General features: G+C 35.8%; 1 protein-coding gene across 2 annotated transcripts in view; it reads left to right on the forward strand.

Annotated features, from left to right (window-relative positions):
• The window catches only part of slc35f4 (solute carrier family 35 member F4), a 35,973-nt gene that overhangs the window by 17,461 nt on the left and 2,939 nt on the right, over positions 1-15,573 (forward strand). For both annotated transcript variants that reach the window (XR_009266616.1, XM_058748341.1), the window contains exons 2-6: positions 7,700-8,000; positions 9,188-9,407; positions 12,794-12,919; positions 13,014-13,206; positions 14,861-14,950. Coding sequence is in view for 1 of the 2 variants with exons in the window: in XM_058748341.1 (XP_058604324.1) it covers positions 7,700-8,000; positions 9,188-9,407; positions 12,794-12,919; positions 13,014-13,206; positions 14,861-14,950 (930 nt within the window). In the remaining variant the exon portion in view is untranslated. The remainder of the gene's footprint in view (positions 1-7,699; positions 8,001-9,187; positions 9,408-12,793; positions 12,920-13,013; positions 13,207-14,860; positions 14,951-15,573) is intronic.

A 15,573-nucleotide genomic window follows, 5' to 3' on the forward strand; every position in this document is an offset into this window, starting at 1 on the left:
GAACATATGCACATAACATCGCTGTTTTCATGTTTTTGTATTTACAAAAATTATGATAATGGTATCGTTTTATGGGGGCTCGTCCGGGATTATAAAGCAAAACAAATGACATTAAAAAGTTATACAGTTTATGCTAGTGGCAAAATAACCTTGGTTTTCATATAGTAGTTTGTGAAGGAAGCGGTGTTGCATGTGATGCTTAGTGTTGCGCTCTCTGTGATTTACCTTGTCACATTAGTAAGCATGGCCTTGTTTGATTTACATGCACTTTGAAACCTGTTTTTAAAAGTTTGTATTTTCAGGCCCCAAAAATGCAAAAAACATTCCCATTGTTTTATAGAAAACAGTGTCGCGTAAATGCCCCCTCACCTTGCCTTGTTATAAAAACAACAAATTATACAGTCATGGCCAAAAATATCTGCACCCTTGGTAAATATGATCAAAGAAGGCTGTGAAAATTAATCTGCATTGTTAATGCTTTTGATCTTTTATTTAAAAAATTCACAAAAATCTAACCTTTCATTGGATAATAAAAATTTAAAATGGGGGGAAATATCATTATGAAATAAATGTTTTTCTCTAATACACATTGGCCACAATTAATGGCACCCTTTTATTCAATTCTTTTTGAAACCTCTGTTTGCCAGTTTAACAACTCTAAATTTTCTCCTATAATGCCTGATGAGGTTACAGAACACCTGACAAGAGATCAGAGACCATTCCTTCATCCAGAATCACTCCAGACCCTGTAGATTCCCAGCTCCATGCTGGTGCTTCTCTTCAGTTCACCTCACTGATTTTCTACAGGGTTCAGGTCAGAGGACTGGAATGGCCATAGCAGAAGCTTGGTTTTGTGCTCAGTGACCCATTTTTGTGTTGTTTTTGAGGTTTGTATTTGGATTATTGTACGGTTGGAAGATCCAAACATGGCCCATTATAAGATTTCTAACAGAGTCAGTCACTTATTGATTTTTTATCTGTTGGTATTTGATAGAATCCATGATGCCATGTGTCTAAACAAGATGTCCAGGACCTCCAGCAGAAATATAGGCCCACAACATCAAAAATACAGCAGTATATTTCATTGTACACATGGGGTACTTTTTATCCCTGTGTTCCCCAAACCCATCTTGAGTGTTTGCTGCTAAAAAAGCTCATTTTTTAGTTTAATCTGACCATAGAAGCCAGTCCCATTTGTAGTTCCGGTCATGTCTGGCAACTGAATATGCTGGAGTTTGTTTTTGGATGAGCGAGGAGAATTTTTCTTGAAACCCTCCCTAACAACATGTGGTGATGTAAGTGCTGTTTGACAATTTTTTTTTAAAGGTTTTCTGACCCCGAGACTCAACTATTTTCTGCAATTCTCCAGCTGTGGTCCTTGGAGAGTCTTTATCCACTCAAACTCTCCTTCTCACAGTGCATTAGGACGACACACATAGACACACGTTCTCTTCCAGGCAGTTTCGTAACATTTTATGTTGATTGGAAATTCTTAATTATTGCCCTGATGGTGGAAATGGGAATTTTCACTGCTCTAGCTCTTTTCTTAAAGCCACTTCACTAATTTGTGAAGCTCAATTATCTTTTGCTGCACATCAGAACTATATTCTTTGTTTTTTCTCATTGTGATGGGTGATTAAGGGAATTTGGGCTTTGTTTTCCCTCCTATTTATATTTCTGTGAAACAGGAAGCCATGGCTGGATAATTTCATGTTCATAATCACCCTGGAGTGCTCAAAATTGTAAATATGAATGGGAATATACTTCAGAGATGTTTACTCATAAGAATTTCTAGGGGTGCCAATAATTGTGTCCAACGTGTATTTGAGAAAAACATTTATTTCATAATGATATTTCCCCCCATTTTAAATTCTTATTTTCCAATGAAAGGTTAGATTTTTGTGAATTCTTTAAATAAAAGATCAAAAGGATTAACAATGCAGATTAGTTTTCACAGCCTTCTTTGATCATATTTACCAAGGGTGCCGATATTTTTGGTCATAACTGTATACTTTAAGAGACTTAGTTTGACAAACAATCAAGAGGGCCTGCAAAGGTACTCTCTATGATATCATATGATATAATTTCCAGTTTTACATTTTGCAGGCCTCTGCATGTTGAATCACATGATCATGGTTTGGTGGACAAACGTTTGGCAATATTACAATACAAATCAATGACAGTTTATACAATTATTATTTTCTAAGAAATAAATAGGCAAAACCTTTTCTTTTCAAGAATTGAATTCTTTTAACAAGTTTTTTTTTTTTTTCTACATTATGATATTAGGACATCTCATAAATCGTGTATTGAAGTCATTGCATGTGTGATTTATTTTAGTTTATTTTTTAAAGATTTATATTTTTTAAGATTAGTTTGCTTGACCTTTTATGAGGATAGGACCATAAATGACGGGATCAGGAAAGGTCCGCGAGCCGAGACTTGAACTCGGAACGCCTGAGGCACCATGGTGCTGTGGGTCGGCGCAGTGCCCACGAGGCTATTAATGCTGGCATGAATCACATTTTTTTATTTTTTTAAAACAATATGCCTTTGATCTAAACACATTAACCATAAAACACTCAAAAATAAATACAACGCAAACAGCAAGTAACACAGTGAATTACACATAACATTTAAACATAATATTGGTATTTACTGCTTTAAAACATCATTTCATTATAAAGTCTAGTTCCCTGTATTTCAGGCAGGGTGAGATCCATGGCTTGATAGCAGGATCACAACAACAAAGTGGCATTGTGAGCGTGAGCGAGTGTGTGTGTGTGTGTGTGTGTGTGTGTGTGTGTGTGTGTGTGTGTGTAGATGTGCTTGCTGACCCAGCACACTATGCTAGTGACCATGGGCCAGCGCATGTCATCTTTTATTCCTGGCCTAGTGTAAATTGATCACTCTGAGTCTACAGCATAACGGATCTTGGCTTTGTGATATTAGCGCTCTTCCCCTCTGTTCAATCTCCCATCATCTCCCATCCACCATTCATCTATCTATCTATCTATCTATCTATCTATCTATCTGTCTGTCGGTCTATCTGTTTGTCTGTCTATCTGTCTGTCTGTCTGTTTTAAGCATACTGAGGTGTAATGTTGTCAGTACAGCTTCGATGAAGGAGGTCATGACTAATGACAGCAGGATGTATGATTTTTTAGTGGGCGCCCTGTGGTGTCGACTTTCCATGTATATTCCACTATATCTGAATGGTCTCTGTGCTTCTCCATGACCCTGTGGAGCTATTTTTGACAGAGGCTTGTCTGTGCGACGTAGGCAGATTTCAAACGCTGTCCGGCTTTAGTGCTTCACCTGCAGGTAACGGACACTCGCAGCTACTGATCGATACATCCGTACCACAGAGAAACATCAGGGGCAGCCTCATGAGGAAGTGTTGCTGAATTTCTCATGAATAGAACACATCAACAAAGCAGATGATTAGCATTTCTTAATCCTGTCTAAAAATAGTCTGTAATGCTGTGTTCCAATATTTGACCAAATAAAAGACAGGAGCAGAACATTTTTGTTATACCGCAGGTAGGAACAGAAAGTAAGTAGCAGAGTTCAAGTGTATTTGCATGTCCTGATTCTAACAAAGTTAGAATCCATCATGGCAGCACGGCATCATGGCAGAAATATTAGTAAATTTACCCCCGGTTTCACAGACAAGGCTTAAAACTAGTCCCAGACTAAAATGTAATTCTGAGCTGTTTCAACTGAAATAAACTTGCACTGAATGATCTTAAAACATATCAGTGCCTTTGTTTTGTCTCAAGATGCACACCAGTAATGTTTTTTCTAAGGCATGTTAATAAAAATTACTTATGTCCAAATTGAACTATGGCCTAATCCTGGTTTAGGCTAAGCCCTGTCTGTGAAACCAGGCCTAAATATTATAAATATTACTTTGGTAGTAAAACATAAAGTGTTGCACATTTTATTGGTGCAAAGATGAGTATGTGTATTTTGTACAACAATTGCAACTGCCTTTTATCACTTAATGAGAAGCAAAACAATTACTAAACTGTGTAATCTGTTGGAGACTACTGTACAGACATTTAGAAGTTTATTTTAAATGCAAAGTATTTAAAAAAAATCTAAATAAAGCTCTGTAAACACTTGCATTTTTATAACACTATAAGTGTGTCCTATGGAGTAATGAAAAGTTCCAAAGTGGCCAAATGTCCCCACAAGTATAGTGTTTTTCATTTTATGGGTTTTTTCTTTTCTTTTTTTTTTGGTTTCCCCGTGACGAAAACAGTTTATAAATCATACTAAATAAAGTTTTTTCGAAAATCTCTTGATGCAGAAAGTTTTCCTTGAAGGTTAGGGTTAGGGGGTAGAATATACAGTTTTAAAGCTTATAAAATCATACATAAGGTTTTTTGAAAATATAAAATAGCAGTAAGATTTCTATGAGGGTAGGCTCATAAAGAGGATAGAAAATACAGTTTGTACAGTATAAAAACAATTGTCTATTCCGTGTGTGTTTGCAAAAGGACACAGGTTCAAATCCCTCCTCAAAAAATTACAACAGTGTTTGATGCTCCATCATTAGCATACGTTTTCATAATAATGCATTTTAAGGTGATGTACAGTGGGGCAAAAAAGTATTTAGTCAGCCACCAATTGTGCAAGTTCTCCCACTTAAAAAGATGAGAGAGGCCTGTAATTTTCATCATAGGTATACCTCAACTATGAGAGACAAAATGAGAAAAAAAAATCCAGAAAATCACATTGTAGGATTTTTAAAGAATTTATTTGCAAATTATGGTGGAAAATAAGTATTTGGTCAATAACAAAATTTCATCTCAATACTTTGTTATATACCCTTTGTTGGCAATGACAGAGGTCAAACGTTTTCTGTAAGTCTTCACAAGGTTTTCACGCACTGTTGCTGGTATTTTGGCCCATTCCTCCATGCAGATCTCCTCTAGAGCCAGGGGCGGACTTAACCAATAAGCGAGGTAAGCGGCCGCTTAGGGCCCCGGGGAATCAGGGGGCCCCATCTAATATTGCAGAAACATATCTGCAGCGTTGAGCAATGTAGCCGTTCACAGACATGTGCGCTGATTTCTTGAACGCAGTGACCAGAAGTGTTTAAGTTAGAATCCACTTACCGATCAAAATGCCGAGTTTTTGTCAAGTGCTGAGTTCTGCAAGTTCGGGAATCATCTCATTATAACAAAGTGTAGATACGATGTAAATAAGAGATTCATTGTGCAGTGTAGAGCTTATTAACGGAACGTCGTGAGATCGCAATGAACTGAAGTGAGTGACAGCTTTTAGTGATTATGAGGAAGCACTCTTTGCGCGCATTCTAGGCTGTCTGACTGTCTCAGAACAGAGATTCACCTCAGTAAAGAAAGTATTGTGTTTCAAGTCACAATTTTATTTATCTTGATGTTTCAAAATGACTCTCTTGTGTGCTTCTCCTAGGCGCACCGGCGCGAACTGCCGCGTACTCGTATAAATGAATGAATGCAATGACTGGAGATTTTCTCTTAATAATAGGTTTCATTTTCGATTTGTTTCTCGGCAAACCCTACAGTATGCCTTCAGAACACTTGGAATATATAATGAGTTGCCTGGGACAATTTTATGTTTGTAAAAAGATTGGAAAGGTTTACAATTTATTAAATGGACAAGTGCAAGCTTTGTTTTAGTTTTTTGTTGTTTTTTGGATAATGTCTTCATTTGTAATCTCAAAAAATAAAGTAGCCAAATTTGGAACAAGCATCAGGTTGACAAATTACTGCTTGTGACGGTACAAATAAACTATAAACTAGAGCGAGCAAGCAAAATAAGGGTTATAAACACTTGGAATATGGAATGAGTTGCATGGGATAGTTTTATGTTTGTAAAAAGATTGAAAATTTGTAAAATTTATTAAATGGACAAGTGCACGCATTTTTCTTTTATTTTATTTATTTATTTTTTGATAATGTCTTCCTTTTGTGATCCGAAAAAAAAAATAAGGTAGCCTAATTTGGCTTTAGAACAGCAGCAAGTTGACTAATTACTGGTTGTGAAGGGATAAATAAACTAAAAACTAGAGCGAGCAAAATAGGGGTTAAGCATAAAAGGACACATAGTTATTGTATGGGGGCCCCATACCTGGAATTTGCTTAGGGCCCCCAAATCGCTAAGTCCGCCCCTGTCTAGAGCAGTAATGTTTTGGGGCTGTCACTGGGCAACACGGACTTTCAACTCCCTCCAAAGATTTTCGATGGGGTTGAGATCTGGAGACTGGCTAGGCCACTCCAGGACCTTGAAATGCTTCTTATGAAGCCACTCCTTCGTTGCCCGGGCGGTGTGTTTGAGATCATTGTCATGCTGAAAGACCCAGCCACGTTTCATCTTCAATGCCCTTGCTGATGGAAGGAGGTTTTCACTCAAAATCTCACGATACATGGCTCCATTCATTCTTTCGTTTACACGGATCAGTCGTCCTGGTCCCTTTGCAGAAAAACAGCCCCAAAGCATGATGTTTCCACCCCCATGCTTCACAGTAGGTATGGTGTTCTTTGGATGCAACTCAGCATTCTTTCTCCTCCAAACACGACAAGTTGAGTTTTTACCAAAAAGTTCTATTTTGGTTTCATCTGACCATATGACATTCTCCCAATCCTCTTCTGGATCATCCAAATGCTCTCTAGCAAACTTCAGACGGGCCCAGACATGTACTGGCTTAAGCAGGGGGACACGTCTGGCACTGCAGGATTTGAGTCCCTGAGACTTGGTCCCACTTTATATTAGGTGGCCTTAAATACTATGTACTTGCATTTGAATTAATCATTTGGTACAATGCACTTATTGAGTACATACATGTTTTTACATTGTACTTATATTTTTACAAATACCTATATGTAATTACATCTGTAATTAATTTATGTAATTACATTTATAATTACACTGTTGACCCATCCCTTACACCTTAACCCACCCTTAAACCTACCCAGACCACCAAACCTGTTCCTAACCTTACCCGTATCCCACCTCAATAGCAGCAAAAGTGTTTTGCAATACAATATGAACACAATAAGTACATTGTACTTATTTTTTAATCTAAGTACATAGTAGTTAAGGCCACCTAATATAAAGTGTGACCGTAGCCTTTGTTACCTTGGTCCCAGCTCTCTGCAGGTCATTCACTAGGTCCCCCCGTGTGATTCTGGGATTTTTGCTCACAGTTCTTGTGATCATTTTGACCCCACGGGGTGAGATCTTGCGTGGAGCCCCAGATCGAGGGAGATTATCAGTGGTCTTATATGTCTTCCATTTTCTAATAATTGCTCCCACAGTTGATTTCTTCACACCAAGCTGCTTACCTATTGCAGATTCAGACTCATAGTTGAGGTATACCTATGATGAAAATTACAGGCCTCTCTCATCTTTTTAAGTGGGAGAACTTGCACAATTGGTGGCTGACTAAATACTTTTTTGCCCCACTGTATTTAGCTAACATGCCAACATTTTAAATGTGAATACAAACATGTCTTTAGACTAAGTTTTATCATCCTATGAATAGAATATGTATGCTAAACACATTTGGAGCTGCAGAACATTGTGCAGAAGAAGAATAAAAATAAACACGAGGGATTTCATAATCCAATTTTATTACCTGGAATGTAATGAGGCAAGGAAATATAACATGTGCTGTAATGGTGCAATACTGATCTGTGTGTTGCAGGAGAGGAGGGCTCAGAATCACATGCAGAGACTCCAGTCAGTGAAACAAGTGGAAATGGCACTGCATACCAGACCTGTGCCAACACAGTGCTCAAGGTGCTGGGGGGTTTGCTGGTGGTGCTGTGTGTCTCCTCGTCCTGGGTGGGCACCACACAGGTGGTCCAGCTCACGTTCAAATCCTTTTCCTGTCCCTTTTTCATCACATGGTTCAGCACCAACTGGAACATTCTCTTCTTCCCCCTCTACTATTCTGGGCACGTGGCCACCACCAGAGAAAAACAGACGCCCATTCAGAAATTCAGGTGAAGTCAGAATGAATGAATCTGGTGGATTATGATGTGATGTGAACAACAGAACCTTTTACAAGTACAATAGCAGCATGTGAAACATGTGAAAATTACATATTTACTAATTTGTCTTTAGCTAACACTTTTTTCCAATGCAACATACTGTACGCTTATTACAGAGAAAGTTCCCCCAAAGCAGGAATGGGCAGCTCCAGTCCTGGAGGGCCACTGTCATGCAGAGTTGAGCTCTATCCCTAAATATATATATCAAGTAATCCGGTCCCACTTTATACTAGGTGGCCTTAACTACTATGTTCTTACATCAAAAATTAAGTACAATGTACTTATTGTGCTCATATTGTATTGCAAAACACTTTTGCTGCTAATGAGGTGGGATACGGATAAGGTTAGGGACAGGTTTGGTGGTCTGGGTAGGTTTAAGGGTGGGTTAAGGTGTAAGGACTGGGTCAACAGCGTAATTATAAATGTAATTGCAGAAATTAATTACAGATGTAATTACATGCAGGTATTTTTCAATACCTAAGTACAATGTAAAAACATGAATGTACACAATAAGTGCATTGTATCAAATTATTCATTTAAATAAGTACATAGCAGTCAAGGCTAAATAATATAAAGTGGGACCAGTAATCCTGGTACCTTTGTTTTTTTTTTGTTTTTTTTTGTTTATTCCACACACAAATATATTGCGTGTCAATATAAAAGCACCTAGCCATAAGGACCACTTTTATAATTAATTTGTCTTTTGGATCCTTTTTTAAAGGAGATTTTAGTCTATATGTAAAAGAGTGACATTTGACAATTCAGTATGAGTTCCAACAGTTCCAACTCAATCTCATGAAAAGGCATTTTACGAGTTGGCGATTGTGAATGAATTTCATGATTCAAATGTACAATATACAATTTTTAGGGAAAAAAAACCCTAAGCTTGAAGGTCCACCACTAAACCTAACCTTCAGGGGGGCATATGCAAATCATATAAAAATATATGAATGAGATGCCATAACCTTTTAATCTTAACTACCCCACAGATAACCCCTTAGAGTTCAAATCTGCAATCCTTTTGTTTACCAAACTAAACCTTTAATTTCTAGGTTAAGCCACTGGTAGGCTACAGTGCTGCATTATCAAAGTAAGCAAACAACAGAAACCTTTATTTTTTTTCTCCTTTCACTGTGTAGGGAATGTAGTCGGTTGTTTGGGGAGGACGGAATGTCTCTGAAGGTGTTTCTGAAGAGAACGGCACCTTTCTCCATCTTGTGGACGCTTACTAACTACCTGTACCTGTTAGCACTGAGAAAACTAACCGCTACAGACGTCTCAGCGCTCTACTGCTGCCACAAGGCCTTTGTCTTCCTTTTGTCATGGATTGTCCTCAAGGATCGCTTCATGGGTGTGCGGGTAGGTGGAATATAACCCTAATTATTACTCAACTAGTTGCAGTATTTATTGGGGATTCAAGTATCAAAATCATTTTACCTCAGCAACCATTTCATTATGTTTGAAGTTGAACAGGTTCTTTGGTACAAATGATAATATCTGACCCTGGACCAAAAAAAAACAGTCATAAGTAGCACAGGTATATTTGTAGCAATATCCAAAAATACATTGTATGGGTCAAAATTACTGATTTTTCTTTTATGCCAAAAATCATTAGGATATTAAGTAAAGATCATGTTCTTTACGGACATTTTATATTTTTAGCATTAAATAATGTCTTATATCTATCTTGAACCAAGCATTTTGTAATGTCCCTGAGTTTGTACTCAGAAAATTAATAACAAAATGTCCATAGTGTCTGTAATTTTTGGCAACAATGTAAGCATTTACTTGTGTTCCTTTCTTGTAAAAAATATTTTCTAAAAAAATGCAAAATATTTGATAAAAAAAAAACAGACTGTAAAGTTATGTCTCTCAGTCTGAACTCAACCCCGTCACACTAACCATTCTTTGCCCATAATAATTTAGTCTCCACTCATATGTGACTTCATCCAGGTCTCTTTAATAGTGCTGCAGAAAATGGTTAGTGGTATCATACTTTTTATTCATATTTTTGAGGCATATTATGGTCAGGGAGGGCAAGCTTAACAACTCAACACCGTCATATAAAATTAAGATGGAAAATTATTACTTTTACAACATTTTATTTTCATTCATAAGTATATACAATGTGTTTATTTTATTGCTGCCATATATGGTCTACTCTCCTATGCTACATGAGCAGCAGTGGCCATTTTGTGTGAAAAACCACAACCCCTTCACAAATATATGTATTTCTCATTATTACGGGGTTGTAAACTTGTGACAGGGTTGAGTTATTTGCTTCATTTATTAATAATTTTAATGAAAAAATATAAAATAGTTATGGTTTCAGTAAATATATATACTCCAAAATCTCCAATTTTTGTTTTAAATAGAATTTTTGACATAATATGTCCACTTAAACGTGGACAAGCATCATACATCAGAAATTGTGCCCACATTTGCAGCAGAAAGACAATGTTGCCCATGCAGATATGTTGACCCAGAAACAATTTAATTTAAGGCAATGTATCCCTTCAAATGTGTTACAGTCTTCAACCCCATCACACCTTGTCACATTAATATTTTTAGAAAAATATAGGGAAGACAATTAAGAACAAATGTATTTCTTGCTGATTACCATCTGACATGTTAAGGGCTAAAACAATAAAATTGTGTTTTTAGTTAAAATTTTAAATTAAAAATATTTTTTACAAAAATAAAGAGACTGTAGACACACAATTTGTGTATTTTTGGCTTCAGTCCTATAAAAACGTGATAATGATGATAAATGTTATCATGAAATTGTTATCAGGGACACAAGAGCAGTAGGTAGATGTTTGTTTTATAACAATTTCTGTGTAAAATCCATTTTAAACCAATCCCATTTTGTCCATTACAGGGCTGAGAAAAAAAAAAGCTGGAAAAAAACTCAAATTGATAAAAGGTCTTTAATGCCCAAGGTGGGAAAATATGATATTTTGAATATGATATATTAAAATATGATGAATATTTTTTGGAGGCTTGATATGTGCCTAATGATGTGGGGTATTTAAAAGTTGAAAAAGTTGAAATGTTACCAAATCCCAGGAATGACCCTCCTGTCATTGATCAGAAGGTCTGTTCCTATTTTTTATTTTTTTAAGTAGGAGCACTAGTGCTCCTGAAAAGAAATGTAAACATAGAGTCCTCAAGAATGTAATATTAAAAACTAACTGCAAACGTTTATGCAAAGTAATATGTGCAAATTCACACACTACGTATCTTCAATTTGGCCAGAATTGCAGGTGCTTGTCTAAATATACAAGATATACAAGATATTTAATAAATGTTATTATAGATTATAAATTACCCTTACGGTTTTGTGGTCCAGGGTCACATATTTGCTTTAAAATTCTTTTTAAAGAATTCTTAAGAATCAACACAAATGGGTCCCAACAGCTGATCAAAAAGCCTTTTTTTTTCAATTGGGAATTTTGTAATTAAGTGAAATTCTGTACCGAAATGTATGAGAATTGACCATAGCGGGTACTATAATGTTTACATTTATATTTATATCTCAGGGACTTTATAGGATCAACTCTAAATTATTGCATTATAATCCTCGAGTTTGTGTTGCATTCTCTCTTCATTTTTCTGTTAAATACTTTTTTGAAAACTTTTTTGTCACACTTTAGTTTGGGAACCAATTCTCACTATTAACTATGACTTTTGCCTTAAACTTCTAATTTGCTGCTTATTAATAATTAGTAATGTAGTTGTTAAATTTAGGTATGGGTTCAGATTAAGGGATCTTTTATATGGTCACCCAGAATAAGACATAAATATGTGCTTTATAAGTATTAAAAAAAAATGTTAGTACCATAATATAATAAGCAATTAGTTAATAGTGGCAATGGGTCCCTAAACTTACTTTTTTGAGCTTGTCATTTAGATCATTTGTACTGTTTCATTAAATTTGCTGTGTATCTGGAGACACTCAGAACAAAAAGTTATAATTAGTTTGTATTTTATGTATGCACATTCATTAACTCTGTACACATTGTACAACAGAAAAATGTAAGTATACATGTCAAACTTCATTCATTTGGGGCAACAAGAAGCTTCTCAAAGCTTTGTTGCTGTAATCATTAAAACAGTTTCTAATTTTGCCAAAAGTTTGATTGTTATTTACATGTCCTTAGACAATAAAAATTGCTTGCTGTTGTACTTTATTTGGTAAGTAGGCTTTTAATGATCAGGATAATGTATATTCAGCTAATCCTTATCACAAAATAAACCCTTTCTGGGATCCTGATCAAATTGGCAGGGGTTTTTTTATGACAGTGACTGGCTAACATTATATCATCCTTTACATTTACTCACAGGCCTTAAAATGAATGAACCTAGTTACAGCGAATGTGCTCACATGAGTTACAGAAAAAGCTCTACCTGTTGATATATCAAATGATTCATGAAATTGGATTTAAACAGCAGATTGATGGTTATGGAGAAGGAACAAGTTATGTGGCACTCAATTTTAACACATAACAGATACAGTTGGAGAGTCAGTGAGAATTTGTTCTTGTTCAAGTGTAAAAAAAGCTTTGCTTTGCCAGAAGCTGTTATTATGCTTACATCAGAACTCTTGACTTTCATTGGATGCATAACTTTTTTAGTATCTGCTTATTACTCTTTGAAAACGTGTTATTATTTTCAGCTATCCACCTCAAAAATGAAATGATGCGCACTGATATTTATTGTGGTATATATATATTTCCTCTTAGATTGTGGCTGCCATTATGGCCATCACAGGCATTGTGATGATGGCTTATGCTGATGGTTTTCATGGGGATTCCTTTATGGGTGTGGCTTTAGCAGTTGGCTCCGCCTCCACTTCTGCTCTCTACAAGGTGAGTGCAGCTGAAAATAACAATTCCCAGAAGATCCTTGATGACCATTAAGACTCCTTCAGTATTGATATGCTTTTCCTGCAAAACCACTCAGGTGCTGTTTAAGATGTTCCTTGGCAGTGCTAATCTGGGCGAGGCTGCTCATTTCTTCTCCACCATGGGCTTCTTCAATCTCATCTTCATCTCCTGCGTTCCCCTCATCCTGTACTTCACCAGAGTGGAGCATTGGGGTTCCCTCTCCTCTTTGCCCTGGGGTTACCTCTGTGGGGTGGCCGGCCTTTGGCTAGGTAATGTGAAATTATGGAAACGGACTCTTCAGCCAATATATTCAGCCAATTTAAATGATATGTAATCTGTTTTTATGTTTCAGAAACTTAATGAAATATTAGCGATATACTGTTCACTACTGTTCAAAAGTTAATGGGGTCAGTAAGATTTTTTAACAGAGTTTAATACTATTATTCAGAAAGGATGCATTGAATTGGTCAAAAGTGGCATGCAAGACATTTATAATGTTTCAGGTTTTTTTAAATTTAAAATAAATCTGGTTCTTTTGAACTTTCTATTCATCGAAGAATCCTGAAAAATCACGGTTTTCAGAAAAATTATTAAGCAGCACAATTGTTTTTAAGAATGATTTCCGAAGGATCGTGTGACACTGAGGACTAGAATAATGGCTTTATATAATTGTTGCCATCATAGGAATAGATTACATTTTAAAATATATAAATAAATAAAAAATACAATAGTTATTTTAAACTGTAAGAATACATCACAATATTACTATTCTACTGTTTATTTGCTCAAATACGTAAATGCAACTTTTTTGAGCACAAGAGACATTTTAAAAATCATTTTTGAACAATGGTCTATATGTTATTTGGGTCACACTTTATTTTAAGGTCCAATTTCGCTATTAACAAACCATTAACTATGACTTTTGCCTCAATAAACTCTTAATTTGCTGCTTATTAATAGTTAGTAAGGTAGTTGTTAAGTTTAAATATTAGGTGGGATTAGGGATGCAGAATATGGTCATGCAGAATATGTGCTTTATAATGAACAGCCAATATGTTAATATGCTAATAAGCAGCTAAGAGTGACAATTGGTTCCTATACTAAAGTGGGTAACACTTAAATTCCTAATTTGCTGCTTATTGTTAGTATGGTAGTTGTTAAGTTTAGGTATTGGGTAGGAGTAGGGATGTAGAATAAGGTCATATAGAATGAGGCATTAACATGTGCTTAATTTGTACTAATAAATGGCTAATATTCTAGTAATATGCATGTGAATAAGCAACTAGATAAGAGACCCTAAAATAAAGTGTTACCCTAAAGTGTTACAGTTACTTGTTTAAAAGACAATAGAAAAAGATGTTTTTGGCACCGTAATGTTGTGCCATCTACAGTACTAAATGGCAAATGCTAACCAACTGGGAAAATAAATACATATAACCTTTAGTTTGTACACAAGCACTGGCGTTAAATCATGCTGACGGTTTGCCACTTGATCACTGCTGGTTCAGATGTGAGTTAGTGTTGTAGTGGATCAAATACAACTCTTAAGTACACTTCCAAGAGTGCTTTAAGTGCTTAGTAAGTGAGAGAAATCTGGTTAGAATCATCAGTTTACACCTCAAAGTAGCATTTCTTAGATATCCAATATGTGCTGCATCAGTCTATGTAGAGCATAATAGTAACAGATCCACTTATATTTACTGTATATTTGAGTTGAAGTGGAGCTCTGTATCTCTAGGGTGTTTTAAGGATAATATGATATCCATTAACTTTTGTCACTCGTCCAAATCATGTGAAGTTCTCTGTGTATTTGGCCACTTAGAGAGGATTGAATGACAAAAGATGCTATATGGCCAAACCGTAACATAAAGTTCCTGTTTTTTCCTGTTTCTCTCTCTCTCTCTCTCTCTCTCTCTCTCATAGTATTTAACATCCTGGTCAATGTAGGAGTGGTGCTCACGTATCCTATTCTCATATCCATTGGGACGTTACTCAGTGTCCCAGGCAATGCAGGTGTGTGGGTCCATGCTGTACACCATTAGTACTTGAAAATTACTATTACTATTTGAAATTATATATGTGACCCTGGACCACAAAACCAGTCTTAAGTCGCTGGGGTATATTTGTAGCAATAGCAAAAAATACACTGTATGGGTCAAATTATAGATTTTTCTTTTATGCCAAAAATCATTAGTATATTAAGTAATGATCATATTCCATGAAGATATTTTGTAAATTTACTACTGTAAATATATCAAAATGTCGTTTTTGATTAGTAATATGCATTGCTAAGAATTCATTTGGACAATTTTAAAGACGATTTTCTCAATATTTAGATTTTTTTGCACCCTCAGACTCCAGATTTTCAAATAGTTGTATCTCGGCCAAATATTGTCCGATCCTAACAAACCATACATCAATGAAAAGATTATTTATTCAGCTTTCAGATGATGTATAAATCTCAATTTCGAAAAATTGACACTTAAGACTGGTTTTGTGGTCCAGGGTCACATATATATATATATATATATATATATATATATATATAAGTATGTGTGTGTGTGTGTGTGTGTGTGTAGATATAGATATGGATGTAGATGTAGATGTAGATGTAGATGTAGATGTAGATATAGATA

The sequence above is a fragment of the Onychostoma macrolepis genome, chromosome 17 (genome assembly GCF_012432095.1).
Source record: "Onychostoma macrolepis isolate SWU-2019 chromosome 17, ASM1243209v1, whole genome shotgun sequence".
NCBI lineage: Eukaryota > Metazoa > Chordata > Actinopteri > Cypriniformes > Cyprinidae > Onychostoma > Onychostoma macrolepis.